The following is a 26623-nucleotide window of genomic DNA, read 5'->3' on the forward strand; positions in this document are numbered from 1 at the left end:
TACTAAGTATATGATCATTGTTTTTGTTTTTTTTTTTAAGATTTTATTTATTTATTTGACAGAGAGAGAGAGAGACAGCAATAGAGGGAACACAAGCTGGGGGAGAGGGAGAAGCAGGCTTTCCACTGAACAGGGAGCCCAATGCAGGTCTCGATCCCAGGACCCTGGGATCATGACCTGAGCCGAAGGCAGATGCTTAATGACTGAGCCACCCAGGTGCCCCCATATTATCATTGTTCAACATAGTATTATTAAGTAGACACATGCCCATACACTACTTCCTCTTCCCTTTCTCCTCCTTCTTCTTCTAGATTCCACATATAAGTGAGACACATCACAATTCTTTCTGACCTATTTCTCTTTGCATAATGTACTCTGGTTCACCCCACTCTATTCTGGCATGCAAGGTCTCTACTGAGAAATCCACTGTGCACCTTATGGGAGTTCTCCTGTACATGAGGAATATTATTTTCCTGCTGTTTTAAAAATCCTCTGTCTTTGACTTTAGGCAATTTTATTATAATGTGTCTTGGAGATCTTTTTTTTGTGTTGAAACTTTTGGAGGGCCTATGTGCTTCATAAACTTGGATGTCCAAATCTCTCCCCAGACTTGAAGTTCTCAGCAATCATGTCTTTAGATAAGCTTTCTGACCTTTTCTCCATCTCTTTTCCTTCTGGGACCCCAGTAATGTGCAGGTTGTTTCTTTTAGTGGTATCTCATAATTCCCATAGGCTCTCTTCACTCTTTTTCATCCTTTTTTCTTTTTGTTTCCCTAACTGGATAATTTCAAATGTCCTGTCTTTGAGTGCACTGATTTTCTTCTTCTGCTTGGTTGAATCTGCTTTTGAAGCTCTCTATTAGATTCCACAGTTAAGTCATTGTATTCTTGAACCCTAGGGTTTCTTTCTTTCTTTTTTTTTAATGGTTTCTATTTCTTTTTTAAACATTTTATTTTGTTCATGCATTGTTTTCCTAATTTAATTGTCTGTGTTTGCTTGCACTGTGGTTCACTGAATTTCCTTAAGAGAATTATTATGAATTTTCTAACAGTTTATAGATCTCCATTATTTAGGGTCAGTTACTGGAGCTTTATTAATTTACTTTGGTGGTGCCATGTTTCCTTGATTATTCAAGATCCTTATGGTCTTGTGTTGGTGTCTGTGCATCTGAAGAAGCAGGCAACTCTTCCAGTCTTTATAAACTGCCTTCAGCAGGGAAAACTTTTTATCAGCTAGACCTTCCAGAGATTCTGGGGTAAGAGGGGGCATCTGGTAGGGTCTATTGGTGAATAAGTCTGATGCAGGCTTGGTGCTTGGGTCCACAGGGTTCCATAGGAACCCACCTGGAGCCTGGGGTCAAGAGGGTTGGTCTGGCACTGGTTTAGGTCTGGTTCTTGGGATTGTGGTGAAGTTGGGTGCTCACTGCACTCTTCTTTCCCCATCGGGAGTGTGTTTCTCTTCATCCTGGGCTAGCCAGGTTTAGGGGAGGGGTGATGGGGGTAATATAACACATATTTTCTTATTTCCATGCTCCACTCAGGTGTTATAATCCCTCACCTAGAATCTTTTGCTCCTGTTAAGGTATTTTTGTTCATGGAGAGTTGTTGTTCAAATTAATGTTTCTGTAGGCAGAGGGACATTGGAAATTACTATACCATCGTCTTGCTGGCATCACTTCCCATTAATATTCATTCTTTAAGACCCATCTTCAACATCACCTCCACTCTCAAACTTCCTCTGTATCTTTAGAGTCAGAGGCTCTTCCATTTCCCCAGTACCCAGTACATTCCCTAATGTTGGTATCTACGGTTGTGTACTGCAAGGATTTGTTTACAAGTTTCTTTCCCCCCTAACTATAAGCACCTTGAAGATAGAGACAATGTACAGTTTATCTTCATTACTTGATTACTTTGCATAGCATCACCCACAACTCTGAGTGTTTGATATATTTTGGTAGAGTAAATATACTTCCTCAGTTACCTAAATTAAATTTCCTAAATTTATTGATAAGTGACAGCTCTAAACCATTTCCAAGGAGAATGGGTTTTGCACAAAATTTATTCACAAAATATATACACACTCTTACTGTTTTGCTTATGAACCTTATAATAGGAAAAAGACAACTGTATGAAAAAGACCAGCAAGGTCACCGCCCTATCTTCAACTTCCAAAGTGCTTAATTAAAATCAGCTGAAGCAGTGTGGAACTGTCACTGTCTTCTAAGATATTAAGGGAGACAACTATTCAGAAGTGAGTCTCATAAACTGTAGACATCTGCTTCAGACAGAAGGGCAGGGAAAATGTAATAAAACTAGAAACACAGATACACAGAAATTAGAAAGATGTCATTAGCAGAATATGGTAAGTGAAAATGCATTAACTAATTAAAGCTCCATTGGGACTGTCTTTGGCTAATTTCATTCCTCAGATGAGCAAACTGATCAAAGGTAAGTTTTAAAGAACTATTTGGAATTGAATATAATCTCCATGAGGGCAGGGACTACATCATTTCATTTATGCCTTGCACCTAAAACACGCCTGATCCAAAGCAGTTGCTCAGTAAATATTTGTTAAATGAAGCAATAAGTAAATAATTTAAGGGCAAATGAGAATCAGTATTGATTAACAAGGAGGAATCTCATGCACTACTGAGTCCTTCCCACAAAGAACAATAAGTTCTATCAACTTCATTCTTAACTAGATGAACTAATGAGAAGTAAATAAATTTTCACTGACTCTAAATCTTTTAGATACTGTCTGATGACCTCCTTCCTCTTCCATTTAAATTTCTCCCAAAGAAGTCTAATTTGTTAATTCCACTTCCAAACCTGAAACCCACTCCCATCAGATGATTGTAGCCAGACCTCTACCACCATCCTTCTCAAACCATTCTGCCTAATGATGTCAATGCCAATGACTTTACACTGGCCCAATCCAGTGGACAATCCCAGGCATTGTTTTCTGAATCTCTTCTTATATATGAGGGTAACTCTTGGTCACCCTCACCTTTTTCAATTCTCTATTCACTAAGTCTTTTAACATTAGCCTGGTGCTTTGTTGGTTTTCACACATTCACTTAAGCTTGCCTTTTCTGCCTCCTCCATGGGCTCCTCTTCCTTACCTATTCCTCCAGCATCTGTTTTCTGTCCCACCTCACTATTCTCACTCTGAACACTCTCCTGAGTCATTTTTTTCTCTAAGAGACCTAAATATGCACATCTCTAAACTCCAGATTTGTGTATTTGTTCATTTGTTCAATAGACAATAATAAATAATAAGTTGGACATGGTGGCAGGTACTGTGGATAAAAGGATAAAAATAAGACAATTATTTACCTGCAAAGAAAGTACACTTGAGAGAGGACAATAAACAGGTAATTACAGTCCAGTGTGAAAGTGATCTAAAAAGGTTTAGCAGAGTGCTAAAGTACATTAGTAAGCATTAGGACAAGTAAGCACTGGGCAAAAGGAATGAAGGGTCTCTAAGGCATAAGGAGAATCTTAAGAGTGAAAAAAAGGATAGTCCATTGAGATCACAGAATTTAAGTCTGTACAAAGCTACTTAATCCCCTGAAGAGAGGGGAAGGCATGAGAAATGGCAGGTGGGATATTACTCAGCAGATATAAATAGTAGTCGAATGAATGAATAAATGAAAGAAAGAAAAATGAAAAGGAAGGATAGAAAAGAAAGAAAAGGAAAAGAGGGTAAAGAAAGGAGGAGGAGACAGATAAGAAGACAGACAAGAGAGGGAGGGTGGGTGTGAGGGAGAGGGGTGAGAGAGAGAGAGAGACATATCCCTTATTTATCATGGATCTGCTATGTTGTATTAAATAGAAGAGAAGAGGTAAATGATGTGAAACTTAAAAGACTTCCACCTTGTCCTTATTGTTGATAAACTACTGTAAATCTCCCTAAACCTCCTGAAATCCTTATGGCATTAAGGGACTTGAAAGTAAAACAACAACAAAACAAAGCAACTAATCCCACACTGTTTTCTGTACATAAGAATGTGTTGTCAGTACTTTCGCTCAATTACTTCGACAAATATTTGGGTATAAAGCAATGTTTATGTTTTAGTGATACAGCCATGAACAAGTTCCCTCAGGGAACTTGCATTCTGGTATGCATGAGGTGTGAACTTGTCTTGCCTTCTCTGGTATGGGTCTGAAGAACCTGACTGCAGCAGGCCTTCTTTATGGGAAAACGAAACTCCTAACGCTGGCTCTTTCTACATCTGCTTCTCTAATATAGTCCAGCCCTGTCCCCAATGTAGTCTTCAAGGACATATCTTCACCCAGACACAAGGCAAGCTTGCTCTCCTTCCTTCAGAATCTGCCCTCAGCTCACTTGCCGTTCTCATCCTTGTTTAGGGAGCACACACAAACATATGAAAGGCCAAAGCTACATCTCACACTAGTAATAATTTATTTTAAATCCCAGCTTATGTCTTCTAGCTCAGTGCCACTCAAAATGCGGTCTGCAGACTTAAGTAAAGAATTTGTCTGCAAAAATTTAGAAATTGTGTAACCGTTTACATTGTCTCAACACCCAAAGCATTCAAAAGCATTTATTTTATTGAACAGGATACAGACCAGTGCAGTAAGTCACATGTGCTGTAAGTCACAAAACAGTTATGCACAGTAGGGCCACACAGCAGTGAGTGATATTTGAAGGTTAGTTTGTCAGCTACGAACCAAAAGTGTATAAAAATTGAAAACAAACATAAGAATTTGTTTTTATTTAAAACTCATCACCTGGGGCGCCTGGGTGGTTCGATCATTAAGTGTCTGCCTTCAGCTCAGGTCATGGTCCCAGGGTCCTGGGATCAAGCCCCTGCATCGGGCTCCCTGCTCAGCGGGAAGCCTGCTTCTCCCTCTTCCACTCCCCCTGCTTGTGTTCCTGCCCTTGCTATCCCTCTCTCTGTCAAATAAATAAATAAAATCTTTAAAAAAAATAAAACTCATCACCTCTACTACAGTTGTTTTAACTATTAATCAGAATTTTTTAAATTGATGGTTTAACATTATCTAAATTAGAAAAATAAAACTGGTAATATTTATCCATAATTTACAGGTGACAATACAATTTCATTGGATTTTTGTTAAGAAATTGCTCTTAAATCTTTTCTTCCCTTCCCATCAACATATCTCTGTGAGATTGGTTTTCTTCTATTAAGTGAGTTTTTTTTTTAAAGATTTATTTATTTATTTGACACAGAGAGAGAGAGAGAGTGCAAGTAGGCAGAGTGGTAGGCAGAGGGAGAGGGAGAAGCAGGCTCCCCACTGAGCAGAGAATATGATGCGGGACTCGATCCCAGGATCCCGGGATCATGACCTGAGCCGAAGGCAGATGCTTAACCAACTGAGCCACCCAGGTGCCCTGTTACATGAGTTATTAAAATAGGCATGGAAAGAGTTTCAGTGTACAACATCTCCCCCTGCAAACTATACTGACATCCTAACCTAGATTAGTTACTAAGCAAGAAACTAGCTCATTTCTCATATTAAAAGCTTTAAATATTGGTATATGCAGTGTTGTTCAAAGTATACATAAAGACATTGAATATGGGGAATCACAATTTCACTCAATTTTTATTTATTTATTTATAAAAAGGTTTACTTTTTATAATTTTATTTTTCTATATTTTAGAGAGAGTGGTGGGACGAGGAGAAGAGGGAGAGAGAATCTCAAGCGGACTCCCCGCTGAGCATGGAGCCTGATGCGGGGCTCGATCTCATGACCCTGAGATCATGACCTGAGCTGAAATCAAGAGTTGGAGGCTTAACCGCCTGAGTTACCCAGTCATCCCTCATAAATTTTGTTTTTGAGTGCAGAATAACATGAATGGCTTTAATGGCAATCTTATTAATTGCCTAAAGAATCTGGTAGCATTCATGATGCAGTAAAGCAGAGCTGAATGCCATTATGTTCCATTTAGCTTTTAATTACACAGTGTATAAAAAGTTCCTGCTTCTAGTACTCTCAATGAAGGTGTTTGGAAGTGTTCTGTCATCTTGTCCATAGCAGAGCTGGGCAGCCATCTTTTCTGCCTTTGGGCTAAATCCAGGACTGGAAGCGTAGCTAGGGCTATACATCCTTCTGGATAGTTTTCCACATCGCCTCTTATCCATTAGTTTTCTGGTATGAAATCAAATGCAGTATCTGGCTTATTCTCAGGAGTATTTCTGTGCACAAAGAAGGCTCTTCTAGCTCCATTTTGCATAGTTTTTTAGGCAAGTTCCTTCTCAATCCCACTGGGAGACAGTTCCCTTCCTCCTCCACTGGGCAATGAGGTCAGCTGTCCAAACACACAAAGACCTTGGAGAAACCAAGGTTTTCTTCCATGAAAATCTATCTTCACGTACAAGTCTTTGTGATTTGTTACTCTTTACATTAAGCAAATATTGAAGATAGTATGGACCTCCTCTCAGCTAATACAACAGCTTTTGAAGCATCGCTAGCTCCAATGGACAAATAAGGAAATCAAGGCTCAGAGTTATTAAGAATTTGGCCTAAGTCATACAACTGGTCAAGGGAAGAGTGGGGACTGGAATCCAGGTTTGACTGACTGTCCATCCTCTGGTATATTAATGAAGCAGGCAATTACAGATCAGTAGCCCTGTTTCTTCTTATTCATATTACTGAAATTCCATAATTGCCTCAAACTAATGGAAATTTTTTCCCATGACCTAAATGTCACTTGGTCTATTAAGGATATTTCTGCTTTTTCTCACTTGGCCCATAAGAAATGCAATGAATGTCATTAGATCTACTAAAAATGCTTCTCCATAAGACTAGCAAGGGATTTGTTCACCTATTATCCTCCATTGTGTTTTCTGAATGTGTCTAATTTTACATCTGAGTTCACTGATATCTCAAGTAGGTAAAGTTTAAAGCTTATACAAACTGAAGCACATCAAGAGGCTTTTAACTTATTAATGTATACATAGTTGTATAAAATATGCTATGAATGAAATAGAACTATAGGCTTTTAATTTTACATGACTAAAATTTTAATATTTCAATAAACAAATGAAAATATCCTAAGTTGGGTATTATTCTATCCTAAGTTTGGTATTATTCTATTTAATATGTAATTATAATGTATCATTATATAATTTTAACTATATATTATTATATATAATATTACACAGTATATATTTCAATACTTAATTTTGGAATTTGATGCAAAGAGCATGGCTGATAATGCATTCTGATGGCTTTTAAAATGTATGCAGATGAATTCTCCTTCTCTGACAGTGTGCAATATTCGATGAGGTGCATTCATTACAAGGGCAAAAATACATTAGTGAGTTTGATTCACAGTCAAACTCTATAGAGATACTTTCTTTTGTGTTCAAGTTACAGTAAGATTTCAACTATTTTAGTCCCTTTTGCCTTTTCTTCTGCTCTGGTCTTTATCGTATCTTCTTCTCTAGTTCTACAGTTGTGGAAACATCCCTTTTCAGAGAAAACAAACCAGAATGCTTCCTTGCCCTTTAAAACACTTCAAAATTCTTTTTTTTCAAAGAAGATTCCACGTGTTTGTGTTGTACTTAACTCGTCCATTGTAAGTAATTAAAATTCCATTAAATCATTTCCCCAAGCCACACACATTAATACTGGGATCATTTGCTACTTTGGAGAAGCAGTGGAGCCCTGTAACAAAAGCGTACACTTTAGAGCTGGAAATTACTAGTTGGAGCCTTTGCCCTCATTGCCAGTTGCCTGACTTTGAGCAATTCACTTCACCTCTCTGTATGTGCAGTACTATCACCTGGGAAATCTCATGCATTATTTTGGTTTCAACTATTTACCTCTTTGTGAGTGTCTCCAGCCTACTGGATAAAGCCTCCTGAATGTAAATGCTCCATGTGAAATCCAATTCAATTCAGTATGTTACCACTCCCAAACTTGAAGGAGTTTCTTCTCTTGTTCCCTCACTAGATCAGATAATGATCCCGGTGTCCAATCCAGTGTGTCTCCATTTCCCTCCATACGTATTTAATGGGGGAGACTTTTTTCTTCACAGATATTTCTAAAATCTATGCCTTCCTCACCATCTTCATTTTATCTTCTTAGGGTTATTATCACTTGCTACAACAATTTCAGTAGCTTCCTAACCAGTCTCTCTGACTCTAGTCTTGTTCTCATCCCTAATTTGTCCTCACTGGTATCATCAAAGTGCTCAGTTTAAAATGCAAACCCCGCCCCCCTCTGCTCCCCCTGCACTGCTTAGAACTCACTTACATGCTTAAGCTTAAGCTCCTCGGCTGGCATGTGTATGTAGTCCCCCTCCTGCCCACGACTCCTGCTTCCTTTCTGCTCTGCCTCCTGTATTGCCCCATATGGTTCTCCAAGTCTTTGCTCATAATGTTCCCTCCCACTGAGAGAGCTTTTCTCTCTTTCTTGACCTGGCCAAGATGTGTCAGAACTATCCCTTCCGGAGCTCCTCAGTCTTCCCTCGGTGTCTTCTTCTGTTTCTGGGCATCCTGTTACCTCCACCATGGTTTTAATAAGGTATTTTAAAATAGCCTATTTACCACATTCACTTTTCCTCTCCTTTCAGATTCTCAAGGACATACTGCCTGATTCATCTCTGTATTCTCAATGCTATATCACATTCTTGCATTTGCATATAAGTGCGCGATAAATACCATTGAACCATGAATACTCTCAAAACAGGATGGGAGTGGCTAGGAAGACCCGTTCAGCACTGACATTATAGTCCATACCATTCTCCAAATATTCTGTTGAATTCATCATGATGTCAGTCAGGAACCCACTGCTGTTTATATTCTTCTGTGTCCTGGTTGGGTTGCCCCAACTTTTGGCACATACAAACATTTATTAGTCATCTATTAATAAATACCTTATCAGCAAATGATAAAAGAAAAAGACAAGGGGAAAAGGGCTATTTAGGGCTATTTGAATGGTACAGATGCTGACTCTGTTGGAGACCTCTTTCAAGAAAATCATCAGTGTAGCCAAGGTTCATAAATTTCACATGGGACAAGATCCAATAAAGTTGAAATTATAATGACACTTTTAGAACAACATAAAGAGTATGTAAAAAGAATATAATGCACGATGTGATAAATGTTATAATGGAGGTGTACAAGGAAATATAAAGAAAAAGACTAATTTAGGGGAGCTGGGAAGACCTCTTGGGGCGTGAATTTTGGGGTGTGCCAGGAAAGATGGATAGGAAATGGCCAAAGCAATTTAGCAAATTAGAGTCACTCTGGCTGAAATTACCAAAAAACAAGAAAAAGTATATTTGATTTTCTTCTTGAATGACTGACAGAATGACACAAACTTGAATCTATAGAAGACAGAACTTTGCCCTCAGTTGAAATTGGGTGGTCCATGTAACTAGACAGCTAATTTTATAAACATAATGTTCTGTGCTTCACATAAATAATGATCTTTAGTAAATCCACATTAATTTCTTTTAAGTCATGATTATGTCTTCTGAATCAAAAGCTCTGGGCCCAAGCTAAATTTCCTGACTGGTATAGGGGCAAAGCTTCCTTGTACATCCACCAAACAAAGGAAGTTTGAAATGTCAGCAAAAAGGCACCGAACAAAAGCAATAGGAAACAATTCATGGAAGAGCTTGACTAGGATGACTTGAATATATTTTTTTAAGACTGTCCTTGTGATGAGCTAGAAACGTCAGCAGAGTTAAAAATAAAAATCAATCTTGCTTCCGTAAGCACTGACAATTTTTCCTCACAGAGTATATTTCCCTAACTGATTCTTCAGGGTATGCTAATTTTCTTTGTGACATTTCTAGCTCTCATTTATTCCAAAGGAAATTCTGAGAAAAAAGAACTTTGATCTTCCCTTTGCTTTGGTGAAAACAATAGCTTTTTTTTTTTAGCTTTGAGATAGAGGCAGTTCTCTTCAAAGGTTTTTTTTTTTTTTAAAGATGATTTTAAAGATGATCTGCTTCTCCTTGTCAGCCAGAATATCTATTCATCCTTGATAAATACTATCACAATGAAGGATTTAACACGTAGTTAATTCGAATCTCATTTGCTGTCCTTATTTAAAAACTGCATTAAAAATTCCCTTACAGTAACATAAAAATAAATATTAGACATAATTACAGCTTCTCAAGAACAAACGAATTCATCTGAATGCAGACAAGAATAAGTACAGTCCAGATAAATTAAAGACTACATGCATAAATGTACATACAGCCACACTGCAGTCTCAGAAAGCAATGCTGGCAATGTTTAATAGAATTTCAGTATTTTTCAAATAAAGAAGAGATATGTTGTTCTAAAAGTGTCATTATAATTTCAACTTTATCGGATTTTGTCCCATGTGAAATCTATGAACCTTGGCTACACTGATGATTTTCTTGAGAGAGGTCTCCAACAGAGTCAGCATCTGTACCCTTCAAATAGCCCTAAATTTTCTGGATATAAAAAGAAGTAGACTGGATACTGGAATAAATTCAATAAAATGCTAATAGCACAAAAATAGAAGACCATTACATTGCAATTAACCTGATTTCCAATTTAATTCAACTATTTTTATGGTACTTACTACGTACCAAGCACAGTGCAGAACTAGGATCTGGTTGCCCTCATATGTATTGAGCAAGACAGGTAAGTAACACTCAAGTCAAAATAAAACAAACGAAATCAAAGAGGTTGTTAAGTCTTAAAAAAGAAATTGCTTAATTTCAGCTGAGGCTATAACTGAAGGCTTCCTGCAGGAAGATAAATTTGAGATGGATCTTAAATAATTATATTCTTTCAGCACATGGAAATAGAGCTGAAGCATGCCCTGGGCGACAGCTGGCTTAAAAGAAATTGAGGAAGAACTGTTAGTGAAGGAAGTATGGGAGGGATTCTGTTCACACATCTGTCTCACGCCCCTCTTCTTCTTGAATTCTAGTCTACACATACTTTAAAATTTCTCCTTCTCTCTCTTCAGGATTTTTACACATGCTGTTCCCTCTGCTAGGAAATACCCCTTCTGCACACCTTTATCTCCCATTCCCTGTCCTTTAAACAATGCAAGCCCATATCCTCCTTCAGATCTCTGCATAAATGTCACTTCCTCAAATCATTCATTCCCAAAACCTTTAACCATCTTCCCATCCCACTCCCAATTAAGACTGATTTCCTTCTTACACACCTACAAGCACCTTACACATTCCCTACAGAAGTTTTTCACATATTGCTGTAAGTTATTAGTAAAAATTTTGTTTAATGTTTATCATAATCCACAGGCAAAATTTTCCTGTATGGCAGCATTATCTTGTCTTCTGTAATGGCCCCAATGTAAAGCTGTCCCTGGTACCTGATGGGCACGCAGGGTTTATTGAATAAATATCAGTATCCAACAGTTCCTTTAGATTTACACTGTGTAAGAATTTGGCACTTAAGTATAACTTATATTCTGTAAATGTTAAATCCTTTATATAATTCATATATAGAAAAGGAGTCTAGAAAACTTTTAAGCCTTATAAATGAATTCACATTTTTTGTAGACTTAGATGTTTTCTCTTGCTATTGAAGAATCACTTCTAATATAAAACAAAATTTACAACCTGGAAACTCTGTGTTCCTGGTCTGAAAACAGAAAGAGATTGAATATACACATTTAGTTTATAGCTTATCTTACAGAAACAGAAATATGGATGCATCTTAAAATATAAAAAAATGAAATTTAGCTGAAGGACAGAATGAAAAACAAATAAAAAACTGCTATGGAGGAGATAAATATACATCTGGAATGTTTCCAGTTAATCAAAAAAAAAATCACATCAGTTAATAACTCTAAAAGCTGCAGCTTTATAAAGAAACACAACTGGAGGACAAAGGCATTATTTATATTCTATTTAATGTTCTCTCTGTCTGTCTTGATCTACCTCCTTCTCCCTCTCTTACTCTCTCTCAGATTTCATTAAATCAATACTCTTGTTGATTTAAGGTAGCTTTCACAGTTCCTCATCAATAGAACAACCAAAATACTCCATTTCAAGCTTGGACATACTGTTTGCTATCCAAATAGGACTAGGAAACAGTGTTTTATGGACTGAAGACTCCGAGGGAAGACAGAAACAGGAATGGGGGTATGATCTTATGAGTGGAGATAGGGTGTAAAGGCTCAGGTCCTGATGTTCTTTATTTTCTCATGCTGTTTGATAGCTGTACTTAAAGACAAAACATGGCAGTGAGTCTATGCCACCATTGATATCTATCTTATGCCAGGAGAACATAGTCATTGACATTTCCCTTCCTCAGAGGTAGAAAGAAATGACACATTTCATGGAGATGCTATCATGGGAATACCCAAACACGTGCATACTTCTGGCCAGACATTTCTCAGTTGAAAAAATTGTTCAAAATACATGGCTCTGAGATTGGTATCTGTATAGCATTTCTTGTTAACAAAAATAAGATTTCTATCTTCCTTCTGCTTGTTATATAAACTACATTTTGGCTTTAAAAAAACTTTCTTTAAAGAAAATTCTTTATCCACAAGGGTATACCTTAAGAGAATATATGCTTTGAATATTTTCTTGCCTTATTTCTGTAAAGAGATGAATTTACATTTAGATATCCAAAATTATAAGCCCTAAAAAATTCAGTATGAAGTTTTATCACTTCACAAAAATAATAAATGATCTCAAAAACTAATATACAACTTGCTTCCTTTAATTTTTCTGTTATATTTTACTGTTGACTTTATACTGAAAATAATATTTAAAAAATAACCATCTAGACTCCTCAAACTGAAAGAAGTACTTTAATACACAGAATATTGTTCCCATTTACATTGCATTTTGTCTCACTGGTCACCATGCAGTGGTATTTTTTGTCAATAAGCAGGATACATTAAAATGAAAGGTTTGGTAATGATAAATTACAACCATGTAGGGCAGGAAAAAATGATGCTAATGGGGAAGATGGCTCATGGCCAGAGGGAATAAAAAGGAAAGCCTGAGGTAGAAGACAGAGAATAAAATAGCATGAGGATGGTGAAGGTAGGGAATAAGAATGCCCCTTCTCCTAAATTTCCTGATTAGAATTTCTGAATTAAACACTTTACAAGCTATTACTTCTTTCTTTTTTTTTCTTCAAGTTTTTATTTAAATTCCAGTTAATTAACAGTGTAACATTAATTTCAAGTATAGAACTTAGTGATTCATCACTTACATACAACACCCAGTGCTCATTACAAGTGCCCTCCTTAAACCCCATCACCTGCTCAACCCATCCCCCTTGTCCACCTCCCCTGCAGTAACCATCAGTTTGTTCTCCGTAGTTAAGAGCCTGTTTCTTGGTTTGCCTCTCTTTTTCCCTGCTATGTTCATTTGTTTTGTTTCTTAAATTCCACATATAAGTGAAATCATATGGTATTTGTCTTTCTCTGACTGACTTATTTCGCTTAGCATAATACTCTCTAGCTCCATCCACATCACTGCAAAAGGCAAGATTTAATTCTTTTTTATGGCTGAGTAATATCCCATTGAATATATATACCACATCTTTATCCATTCATCAATTGATGGACATTTGGGCTCTTTCCATAATTTGGTTATTGTTGATAATGGTGCTATACACATTGGGGTGCATGTATCCCTTTGAATCAATATTCTTGTAGCCTTTGGGTAAGTACTTAGTAATTGCTGGATCATAGCGTCGTTCTATTTTTAACTTTTTGAGGAACCGCCATACTTTTTCCAGAGTGGCTACACCAGTTTGCATTCCCACCAACAGTGTAAGAGGGTTCCCCTTTCTCCACATCCTTGCCAACACCTGCTGGTTCCTGTGTTGTTAATTTTAGCCATTCTGACTGGAGTGAGGTGGTATTTCATTGTAGTTTTGATTTGTATTTCCCTGATGATGAGTGATGCTGAGCATCTTTCCATGTGTCTGTTAGCTATCTGTATGTCTTCTTTGGAGAAATGTCTGTTCATGTCTTCTGCCCATTTCTTGACTAGATTATTTGTTTCTTTGGGGTGTTGAATCTTTTTTTTTTGAAGATTTTATTTATTTATTTGAGAGAGCAAGAAAGAGAGAGAGAGGGAGAGCACATGAGAGGGGGAATGGGTTAGAGGAAGAAGCAGACTCCCCGCTGAGCAGGAAGCCCGATGCGGGACTCGATCCCGGGACTCCAGGATCATGACCTGAGCCGAAGGCAGTCGCTTAACCAACTAAGCCACCCAGGCGCCCCTTGGGGTGTTAAATCATATAAGTTCTTATACTAACCCTTTATCAGATATGTCATTTGCAAATACCTTCTCCCATTCCATAGGGTTTGAGGAAGCATAGAAGACATCAGGGAGACCCTTACATGGTATTTAATAATCAAGAACTTCATCTGATTTGGCATAGGATGGTATATTTTAGACAGAGCTGTTAAACATTTCTGCTGGCTGAAACTTGTTCATTGGGGGTAACAGCTAAACCAGAGTGTCTTCAGGCAACCAGTGTCAGGACCTTGAGGCATACTGCAAAGACTTCCCAGGTGTACTGCATGGTCTGTCCTTCCAGAGACTGGAAGAGGAGTGGTCAGACCAGCCAGCTGGTCTCAGCCCACTTTATGAAAATGTCAACCATTTTAGATGTTATTTGCAATAGAAGCATAAGATACAAATGGGCAGCAGTAATTAAACAAAAGCTTTCCAATGGCTTCTGCATTGTACTTACAATAAAATCTATACCACCTATAATGGCCTACAGTCCTACATAACCAAGTCTCTACAAATCTCTCTTGACATGCATCATCATCCTTAATGTCTAGAATCCTCCTGGCCTTCTTTGTCTTCCTCAAAAATGATAAGCTTATTCTTATGATTTATGTACATTAGTTCATTGTTTTGGGAAAGACCTTCCCCCCATTTTGGCAAGGCTGTCTCCTTTTGATTCAGTCTTCCGTCCAAATACCACCCAATAAATAAGTCATCACTAACTATTACCTCCTCTAAATAACCAACCTCCTAATATGGCAATTTGTTTTAGGTTTTCTTCATTGCACTTTTCACTATCTGCAATAATTTGTTTACTGATTTGTTTATTTGTTCATTTTCTGTTTTTCTTAATTTCATAGGAATGGAAACTTCATGAACACTGAATCAATGAATAACTGATGGCCCAAAATCAGAGCAATTGATAGTATCTGACACCTTAGTAACAGATAATGTGTTTTCAGCATATTATGTTCACTTCAGTAACTAAGATGACTTAACATAGTGCAAAAGTATAAACTCTAAAGAAAAAAAAGCCTGCAATTTAAATCCTAGTTTTACTACTTATTATCTAGGTAAATTTGTGTAAGTTTCCCTTTAAGTGGAGATGATAATATGGAACTCACTGGTTTATTAAATAATCCACATAACTCACCTAGCATTATGACTGACTCAATATGTTCTTAAAAACTGATAGGTATTATAGTTGTCATCATCTTTTATGTTAAGTAGCATATTATTTCCACCTATTCTTTGCTGTTCTGGAGAAATCTCTAGAACTAGAATGGAATCCATTGTTCCCTCTTGTCCAGCATCCTTACTTTGCACTTTTTGTGACAGTCCATTGCTCTTGTGTGGTGCTAAGCCCATCCAAGAATGGGCACATGAGTTGGGTCTGGTTAATGACCGCCTCCGCAGGTCCTTTGCTGGAACTCTCCATGGAGGAGTAATGGGGGTAGACACCCTCTCTTCTTTGAATGCAACATTGGTCTTCACTGACCATCTTTACCCAAATGTGAAACAACCTTGCCTGAAAATGAAGCCCACACAGAGGAAAGAAGTACCAAGAGACAGGGAAAGAAAAGGGATTCTTGACGACCATACCCTTGGACCCAGCTGTGCCTAATGCAGCCACACCCCATGGATATACCTGTTAGATATGCCAATACATTATTTTGTTTATGCCAGTTTGAGTTTAGTTTCTGAAACTTGTAATAAAAAAAAAATAACAATGTTTTCTAATAAAACACTAGTTTATTTATGTTTGTTAGTTTGTTGTAAGGCTAAGGGGTAAAAAAAAAAAAGGCCTTTTCTGAGGTCTAATTAGCAAATAAATTAACATCCAGAATGAAATGGTTTTCAGCGAAAGTGTTAAAAAGGCTCTGGTCTATGAGGAGCTAGAGACACCTGAGGACTATTTTTCTACAATGGACAGTAAGAGCCCCTTTACAGAAATGGTCAGTGTTGGCCTGTGGCCCCCCAGACCACGAACAGATTGCCTAAAAGCAAGTTCAGAGTATCTGTGGTTACAAAGTAAAAGGAAAAATTAAGGAAGGAATTAACACCCTTATTCAAGAAGTAAGCAGGAAGAGAAGGCATTACTGGAAGTAAAGAGGAAAATAATTGTCTTCCTGTGTAAAGGAAACTAAATATGCAACAAGTAGGATATAGAGCAGCTAATTACTGACAAGGGTACTAATTTGTACCGAGGGGTTTATGTGCTTTTCAAAATGTTTTCTCCAGAAAAGATGGATTAAAATGTTTTCTTATGTGAAGAAGATAGCATGCATTGGTATACATGCTGTTTTTCTTAATAAAGAATCTTAAATATCTTATCAGGTATCTGTTATAAATGAGTATCTATTCTATTTCTGTCAAAAAAATACCCACAGGGGTGTGAATGCTAGGCTACATCTCCATTTCTCTCTGTACGTTATACCTAAATAAGTTAATGCAACTAAACATACATTTTGGAGAACACCCTATGCAAAATACTTTGATAGACACCACAGGAAACACCAAGATAAAAGTATCCCTCATCTTTTTTTTAAAGTATCTCTCATCTTAAGAAGCTTATCATAGAATAAAGAAAATGAGAAATCTGTACACATAACTATCATCAGGGAGAAAAGCTGAATTCTGTAGTAGCCATAAACGAAGTAAAATGAAAGACATTCATTTAGCCTAGGGCAGTGGTTCTGAAATTTGAGCATGCATGAGAACCACCTGGAAGACTTGTTACAATGAAGATTGCTGGGCTCACCCCAGAGTTTTTTTTTAACAAGTTTGCAGATGGCATTGACCTGCTAGTCTGGGGATCATCCTTTGAGAACTCCAGGATCTAGGGAATTGGTTTGCAATTCTAGCCACACAGCAGAAACTCCTAGGGGACTGCTAGAGAATCTAATGGCCAGGTCTCATCCCAGCCCAATAATAAAAGAAAAATATTTTATGAAGACAACTATTAACTAGAGCTGGACATTGAATCATATGAATAGTAGTTTTATAAACAGCTGGAAATAGAGGACACAGATGCTAGATGGACGGAGAAAAGTCATGGTAGAAAGAAACTATGGTGCATGATTGGAAATGAGAGTACAGCATGACTGGAGCGTAGGTGGAGAAAAGAAATCTCAGGTCAAGTCATAATAGATCTTTTCTTTTTTTTTTTTTAAGATTTATTTATTTCAGAGAGAGAGCGTGTGAGCAGTGGGTGGGAACAGGGACAGAGAGAGGGGGAGAAAGCAGACTCCCTGCTGAGTGACAGGGGAGGGGGTGCTTCACGCCAGGACCCTGAAATCATGACCTGAGCTAAAATCAAGAGTCAGAGGCTTAACAAACTGAGGCAGTCAGGCACCCCAAGTCATGCAAAATCCTGACTGCCATGCTAAAGAGGTTTTGACTCCTTTTTGGGACAATAAGAAATCACCAAATCCTTTGAGCAGGAGAGTAACACAGTAAGATGTGACTTAAAATTATTATCTGGAAGCAAAATCCCGAGTAGATTAAAACAACATGGGGGTCTTAGAGACAGGAGACGGTTAAGATGTGACAGCAATGGTCTAGACCTATTTTCTCAACTGGAGTCCGGGGATGTGTTCTCAGGGCCCACATGTTCTATATAAATGTTTTAATTTTGTTTCCTTATTTCAAAGATAACCTAGGAATGTATTTGATCAGTTACAAAGGCCAGACTTGTCTTTTGTCATGATGGTCCTCAACTGAAGATTTTCACAACACTGGGCTTAAGCTTCTTCAGTCAGTGTTTCTTAGTCAGTGGACATACTAAGCATTCAAGATTAACTATTTTGGTTTTCCCTGTGAAAGGGGTCATTACATGATACACCTTTGAGAAATAGTGATCTGGACGAGGTAATAAAATGGGGTTAGTCCCAGAGACATTTTAGTCAGATTCATCAGGATCTCCAACATTTTAGGAGGAAGAGAAAATGGGAAATCAAAAAGATATTGGGGGCTTTAAGGCTGAGAGCTTCACAAGTGATAAAATGATGGAACAGAGTAAAGCATCTAGGAAAAGGGACAGGTTTGTGTGAAGCTGGGGGAGAAAGACAAAGCATTTGTAGTGAAAGAAAGCCTATCTATTGGTCATAACTACAAGAATGAGCACCTCCCCATATCAGGAATTTTAGGAATTAATTTATCCTCAGAGTTTAGCCATATTGTGGACAAAACCGAAAAATGTCACAATAGTATTTTTGAATTATTAAGGCTTAAGGTAGAACAAGAACATTTTTCTTTCAAAATAAAAGCTATAATCTGTAAGTAACTTAAAAAGATGACCTGTTCGCAGAATAATTCATAAGGTAGGAGGGAGATATATATGCTAATGATTTGTCAAAAATTAAAGCTTTGAATTATAACACATTTCCTTTTCGAACTTACTGTGGCTAATTTTCCCTGCCATAGGGTCATTCTGCCAGTAACACTATTTTTAGAGAGGAAAAACAGCAAAATCCAAACATTAATATATGTATTTGAAAGTAGATATTTTTCCAAAACCAAGTAAATGCTGTGTCGTATCTTCTGTGTTAACCATATTCTTCTCTCTGTGTCAGGGTGCCAGGTGTTTAAAGGAACCTATTTTACTTACCACCCTTCATCTACTGCAACCATCTAGGGGATACCACTATAAAATATCTAAGCTTTCTCCTCCCCCTGGAAATGGTCTAATAAATATTTAATTTTTGATCTTCTTCAGCAATTAAGACAATAGCACGAAAATTTTCCAAACATTTTTTTCTATTTTATTTTTAAAAAGTGTACTCATTGAATATTTGAAATAGTAAACCCTAAATAAAAAGACTTTATATCAAAAAGAGTATCATCATCAATCACTTAATAATGAGTATGTCAAAAACGCAATTCATCTACTCCTGCCAAAATATGAAAACTTACTTTTTTTAAAAATTGAACAATTACATACCTGAGCTTCTGGTTGTATTGTTTGACTTTTTCCAGTGAGGCTGCATTTATCTGGGCTTGAAATTCTTCCACTGAAACATTGTCTCTATAATAATATCCTTCCATGCTCTCCAGTGCTGTGTAAACAAGTAAATGTTCTCTTTCATGTGATTTCATAACTCAAGTTCTCCACATTTAGTGTAATCTTATTGATTATTAGTAAATGTATTTAAAACACTGACTATGACCACACATGCAAGAAACTATCTTTCACCAGTCCAGAAATGAATGAAAATCATTCCTCTCCTCTCAAAATAAATATCAAACATTTGGTGATTATATCAAGTGATATAATGAGGTATATCTAATAGGTAATTTCTAATTTAAACCGTCTTCTGTTTTTAATGTATATATATATGCACATATACATATATATATTATATATATACATACATATGTATGGGAGGCAGAACTGCATATTAACCTACATAAGAGAAAAAAAGTTGAAATTGCTGCTCTCCATGTATACTTACATTCTCTTGCAGGTGCTTATGAAATATGAGTGTAATAGAATTGAAGTATAGATAATCTTAGAATACTACCCTTACTACAATGCTTAATTTAGTTAAAAATAAGTAAGTATAAACATACATATATAACTCCCCATTAATTTTAAACATCTTTTGATTGAAATGGATTTCCTTCTTAACTAACATTTTTGGTTAAGTATTTTTTCCTTTAAACTTTATGTGATGGTACTTTTAACCTTTTGGAAAGGAAATGAATTACATGGAAGTGCCTAGAAATACAAGATCTCCTATGGAGAGGTTGCCAGGAACAGAAATGGCAATGGATCCAATTTGGAAATGTAAATTATTTCCCCTTGAAATTATTGCCACTATTAAGCCTCAATTTTCAGCAGATTATTTCAAAATTGATTAAAAAAATTAATCCTCTTTCAAAAATGCTAAATGCAATAGCTTTTAAACTAATAAGTTTCTTCAAGTTGACAAAAACATCACCATTTTAGGGGCAAAAATAGAAAAGTCATTGCTAATTTTTTTTTTATTATTTCCAGTTTTTATTTAAATTCCAGTTAATTGACATATAGTCTAATATTGGTTTCAGGAGTAGAATTTAGTGATTCATCACTTACATATAACACCCAGTGCTTATCACAAGTTCATTACTAATACTTGCTGGGCTGTTTTCTTGACTAGTAAGATTTCTATAGCACTGAAGAAACAAAAAACCTTTTAGAGTATTGCTCAATTTGAAATAAAAAAATGGTATTATTGGCTTATAATTGAGAAAACCACTTATGGAAAATTAGAGAGATGCTTACTACATCTACTTCAGTACATGATATCAAATTTGTAGGCTTGTTTCAAGGATTGTTTGTTTATTCCTTATGACCTCTGCATTTATTAGAATATTTGTAACTGGTTCAGCAAGCTTCTGGTCCTGAATACATACAAGAAATAAAAGGAAGTCTTCCTGGTTAAACAATCCTCAAATAAATGCCACATTCACTTCCATTAATGAGATGTTATTTGTGAGAGGCAAATATTCAGAGGATTCAGTCTATCAATAGTCATCCTTCAATGTGAATTCCTCTTACCAGTTGTAAAGCTAATAATGAAAGTCATTGCATTGGAGTAAAACCACCAATTCACTCCTTATTAGCTGTATGACCTTAGCCATGTTAATTAAAATCCAAGATCCTTAGGTTCCTCATTTGTGAAATGGAAAATAAAAAAATAGTAGAGTACCTACTAATTATGATTCTTGGGAAATAATTAAATTAAATAACAGTATTAAGAGACCCCATGACTATTCCTTCCATTCATTGAATGTGTTTTATATATTAGACAACACACCCAATGCCCTACAGGCATTATCTAATGCAATTTCCAGGAGATATAGATTATGCGTAAGTGTGCTTAGCCAAATAGGAAGTTCTGGGAAGTAAAGAGGAGGGTCCAATACAAAGACACTTCAATTTGTGATTTAAAATCATAAAGACTGGAAGAACACTAGGAAGGAGATATAGGGAAATCGTGGTGAGGGGTGGAGTGGGGACAGATACGAAAATACCTGGGGTCTAATTTTTATAGAAGTCTTGATGACTCAGACTCAGTTTGGCCAGAATGTTCAGTCCTGCTCTAAAAGCTTGTTGCCACATAAAAACAAACTGACATTTTTATGACTTTCCTTGACAATATTTCCAAATTAACAACAGTTAAAATACATAATTACATAGAAATTTTTTTAAATGGGGAAAATGTTTAACAATCAGCAAAATGTTACGGCGCATGTGCAGGGCTGTGAGGAAATGAACAACAACGACAAAAACAGATGAGTTCTATATTTAAAAGTAAACTGTGTGGCAAAGAAGAGGAAAGAGAACAACATTCCTGATTTTAGATTAAGAGCTTGGTTATTTATCATTATAAATACAAGAAAATGGGATAATATTTTATCGAATTCAATTTCTATACTCAGCAAAAGTAGGTTAAATATATAATGTCCAAATTTCCCAGTTTGGCTCTCAGCATTTTCTCGTCTAGTTTCCTTAATTCTCATCCAGATAATAGTATGTTTCTTAAAAGTAGTATTGACATTCTTGGTTGCATAAATATTTAATAGCATTTAATTAAAAGCAGTATTGAAAATATGATGAGTTTCTTTGTTTGCTTGTTTTCCTTTTACCACTTCTGAATTTGAGGAAGCAAATCATCCCAGCAAACTTAGGCAATCAGCAAAAAAGAAAAACATAATGAATGTTAGAGAAACGTAAAGATTAAATTATTCTAAGACTGAAAATGAGCTGCATTTCCACTCACTCAAAATACCTTTCAAGGTTTTTCCAAGAAAGGGATTGATCAGGAAAAATACAGAATATCTGAAGAATAATTTTAAGAATAGTTTCAATTAACTAATACTCTTTCCTGATAGCATGATGACACTTTAATGGTTAAGTAAAACAAGACATCTGCACTGGTCACAGTTGGTCAGAATTCAGAAGAACTGGTCACAATTTCTGTGAGGAAAGCAAGTTTTATCAATCCAAATGTGACCAGTATGTTGGAAAAGTTGTGCTGCCTTTTAAAGAGGGGTGAGTTCACATGTTCATAGACTGACTCTAACATTTAGGAAATCTCAATTCTGGGAACTGTTCCTTCTTTTATAAAAAGCTATTTAATGCTTCAATTTCAAATACAGTATAAAATCCGAAGGGAAAACTAAGGAATTCATCTTTTAAAGGACCTAAAGTAGAGTTTTGTAAAACCTCAAAATAAAAAATAAATACTTGAATGAGGGAACCTTAGAAAATGACAATGTTTATCACAAAATGTTCCCTTTTGTTTAAAAGAGAAAACGCTCTATACTGGATTTTTTTTTTAATTAAAAAAAGTAATAGAAGAGAAAATGCTCAAGTTTCTGGTTGATTTTAATTATTCTCTGAGAATAGAAAGACAACTTAAAGAGGTAAGAGTTAGGATTTATCACTTCTGGTGCCAGCTTTTTTCATAAAGGCAGAAAAACAAATATACACAAGAGTGTGTTTGTGGAGAAAGGACCAGCATCGCATGTCCTAGTTAGTGTAAGGAAAACCATCATAAGAGACCCAGGGAACAGGTGCCTAACAATACAAAGAACAGATACCATATTCCAGGACACAGTGCAACCAAAATCAAAGACCTTTAATGATGCCACATCCCTAACAGGTAGAATACATGGGTCCAGGAACCAAGGGTGGAAGCAGAAAGGTCCCTGCTTAACATCTGTTGAGGGCTGAATTGTGTCCTCCAAAAAGATACGACAAACGTCCTAACCCCTGGTAGCTACAAATGTGACCTAAGTTTTATATAGGGTCTTTGCAGAGCCATCAACTTAAAATGAGGTCATACTGGATTAGGGTGGGCCCAAATCCAATGACTCGTGTTCTCCTAAGAAGAGGGAAATCTGGACAGAGATACAGAGACAGACCCACAGAGGGAGGAAGGTCGTGTGAAGACAGAAGCAGAGACTGTAATTACCCTGTCACAAGCCAAGGAATGCCGAGGACGGCTGGCAACTGCCAGAAGCTAGAAGATAAGGAAGGATTCCTCCTTAGAGCCTTCCAAGGGAGCATGGCCTTTGGGAATCTTGATCTCAGATTTCTAGCCTCTGGAAGGATGATAGACAAATTTCTGTTGTTTTAAGCTACCCAGTTTGTGGTACTTCGTTATGGCAGCTCTAAGAAACTAATATGACACCAGTCCCAGTGCCTCACTTGGGATGTGTGCTTCCCATCCCTGAAACTCTGGCTCCATGGGTTTAAAATGTCCTGATCACCAAAGAGGCACACTTTCCCTCGGAGACAAGGCAGGGGTCCCACTGAATGTAAACTATGGTTGCCACCAGGGTATTGAGGGCTCCTTGTGCCAAGGCACCCAGGAAGAGCAATCACCATCTTGGCAAGGCTAGTGGACCCTGATCATGGTAAGGAAGTAGGGCTATTGTTACATAATGAGGGCAGGAAGGAACGTGTTTGGCACCCGGTGAATCCACTCAGGTCCCTCTTGGTACTTCCCTTGTCCAGATTTGATGGTAAATGCACAAATGCAGCAACCCTGTCCTGAGAAGGGCAGAATGAACAGGGGGATTAGGCCCCTCGGGGATGTAGGTCTTAGTCATGCCACTGAGACCGGAAGGTTCAGGGTGAGAGCAAGGCTGATCTACAACAAATACAGAAGAGGGAAGATGAGCATCTGTTGCAGCCCCAAATCAGCTATAGCAGCAGGGGCTATGGCTTGTGCCCTTACCATGCTTCTTCTAGATTATCTCACCAGGAAGGGAGCCCATCAGAGTCACGAAGGAGACGCTTCTAGTCTTGACTCGAATGGATCTAAGGGTACAGGGTGTGGATCATGGCAGGTCGCCCACTTGGATCTCCTCCCAGAAAGGATGGGCTTATTGCCTAGCTGTTGGGATTCCTAGAAGATATCCCTCAGCCGTCTGCTCTTTAGGGCATCTTCAGTCTTTGCTGAAGAAAACTGTCCCACCCAAATCAAATCTCCTAGGGGCAGCCTGCATCCTAATGACCTAACAATGCAGAATTGAAAACACCCAGCTCCCTTGCCCTGGCTCCCCCAAATCTAGAAGTGTCAAGCCTTTGTGAAATGGATTATCTAATTAAGCAAAGATTAACTGGATAATTGCACAGTGTTTCATAATCCACATTGACCTGTGCTTTCTTACTCCCGTGGACCTTAGAGTCACCTGCAAAACTTCTAAAATAGGGGCGCCTGGGTGGCTCAGTCGTTAAGCGTCTGCCTTCGGCTCAGGTCATGATCTCAGGGTACTGGGATTGAGCCCCGCATCGGGCTCCCTGCTCCGCGGGAAGCCTGCTTCTCCCTTACCCACTCCCTCTGCTTGTGTTCCTTCTCTCACTGTGTCCCTCTCTGTCAAATAAATAAATAAATAAATAAATAAATAAACAAACTTCTAAAATATACTGGTATCTGGACCCTATATCCCAGAGATTCTGACTTAATCAGTTTGGTGTGGGACCAAGCATGGGTATTTTCTAAGACCTCCCCAAGGTGATTACTGTGTAGCCAGTATTGAGAACCACTGAGAGACAGCATGAAAACAAGCCCATGGGGAGTGGGTGGAGGAAGTGACCTTGAATATCTATCCTCCTTACTCCCATTTTCACACAGTTTACAGTCACTTGCTTTATCTCACCAAGGGCTTGGGGATCCCAACAGGGTTAATTCCCTGATCTGTAGGAAGTACTTACAGAAGACCACTTTTGTCTGATCTTCACCTTCTAGCATTTTGGTTATGCTCTGTGCTGACTTTCCTGTCTGGCTGCTTCTGTGATCTTTACCTTGTCAATCTGTACTTGTTCTGTTTGCCTAGATTTCTGTTCTTCTGTAGGTCTGGCCTTCAGTGACACATGTTCCCTAAAGTGTATCCTACTTGCCTCTGGCACTGGGATTCCTGATCTCACAACTGGCGCCATCTCTGCAGGGTGCCCCCTCAGTTCCTGTGCCCTTCTATGCAGAAGGGTCCATTCAGGCAAGAAAAATGGGAAGAAAGCAGTACATTTGCTTCCTGTTCCAAGTACATGATGTAACAGACAACTTTATAAGGGCTGACATAAATAGTTTTCCCAGGAGCCTTTCAAATTCATCTCATTTTTCTATTTTTTTTAAATATTTGCCAGCAAAGACCCATGTACATATGTACACCTGAAACAAACCCTTTGAGTAAACGTTCATCTCCGGAATAGACACCATTTGGAGTCTCTTCATTTACCACCACGTTCGATTACCAGATGGTTATCTCTACTCAAGCCAGGGCTGACTTTCCTGGGCTTCTCCCATTCTGATGAATAGTAAGAGTGAGTAATAATGAATCCTCATGGGAGTCTGATGAGTGCAGATAAACTTCCGCAACCCTCTAAGGAAGCACTGCCACCATGCTAATGAGACAAGCTGTTTCCCAGTCTTCTTTCCCTCTCTGTGACCTCAACTGCAGAAGTCTTTCCACTCTGGCTTTCTCACATTTTATTGCTGTGTGAATATTAAAAACTAATGTTAGCGACAGTTTTTCTTTACATTTTGTAAAGCGATATTGTATTCACTAAAATAATATATAGTTAGGGTTTTTTTAAAAATTAGCTTTAGCCACAATTATAAAATAAGGTTACTTGGAAAATACTCTCCCTTTTCCTATGAACATTTGCTGCTAAGTATGAATATTCAGCTATTTATGGCTGATTTGTCACAAATGTAATAATTTTTTTGAAAAGATGCAAAATGCCATCTGTCATCTCAGTCATGATTTCAAAGACAGAATTTTTAAAAAGGGGAATAAAGGAGAGGAAGTGAAGAATCTTTAATAACTGTAAATTCTGGTTAAACCCTATAAAAGTTAACATTCCAGATCAGCACCCTTCTCTGTCTTCTAAAACTATCTATCTGTGTAATGGCTTTTAACATATTTTAGGCTAACTGTTCTCCTAACATAGCTCCAAAGGTCTATTTTTGCTGTTTCCTCTTTTTTTTTTTTTTCATTCCTTTACAGAATCTTGTATTACCTTTCTTTTCCAAAGAAAAATGAAAATAACTTCTAATAACTCCTAAGATCTTCTCTGCACCTGACATTTTCCTCTGCTGAAATGTATTCTTACCAAGTATCTGTTTGAGGTAGTCATTGTTTTCAAACCTTGGCAATTCAAGGAAGGGAAATCTATCTTAGAATTACAATAATATGCATATGGTACAAGAATTTTCACTTGGCAGTGGATTTTGATTTCATATGCCTGTCCTTCAGTTACAGAGATTGATTTTATTCCTCTACTCTTCTCATTTTTTATTAGAATATAAAAATTCCACAGCAAAACCATTGCAGTTCTTGAAAACTCCACAGAAGAAGGTATGAAATGCTCTGTGGAATTGCTCAGAGAAATTGATATAATCTTGT

General features: G+C 37.3%; 1 protein-coding gene across 7 annotated transcripts in view; it reads right to left on the reverse strand.

Annotated features, from left to right (window-relative positions):
* PREX2 (phosphatidylinositol-3,4,5-trisphosphate dependent Rac exchange factor 2) overlaps positions 1–26623 on the reverse strand; it is a 303757-nt gene that overhangs the window by 67721 nt on the left and 209413 nt on the right. For 5 of the 7 annotated variants that reach the window (XR_006794332.3, XM_064588242.1, XM_064588240.1 and 2 more), the window contains one exon: positions 19164–19278. Coding sequence is in view for 6 of the 7 variants with exons in the window: in XM_064588242.1 (XP_064444312.1) it covers positions 19164–19278 (115 nt within the window). In the remaining variant the exon portion in view is untranslated. Of the gene's footprint in view, positions 1–319; positions 6319–19163; positions 19279–22228; positions 25711–26623 lie in introns of those variants that run through there. The other 2 variants (XM_064588243.1, XM_064588244.1) reach the window with 2 other exon arrangements.

Source organism: Mirounga angustirostris, unplaced genomic scaffold, assembly GCF_029215605.1.
Source record: "Mirounga angustirostris isolate CCGP_5_RB_7025 unplaced genomic scaffold, mMirAng1.0.hap1 SCAF_4, whole genome shotgun sequence".
In the NCBI taxonomy this organism is placed as follows: domain Eukaryota; kingdom Metazoa; phylum Chordata; class Mammalia; order Carnivora; family Phocidae; genus Mirounga; species Mirounga angustirostris.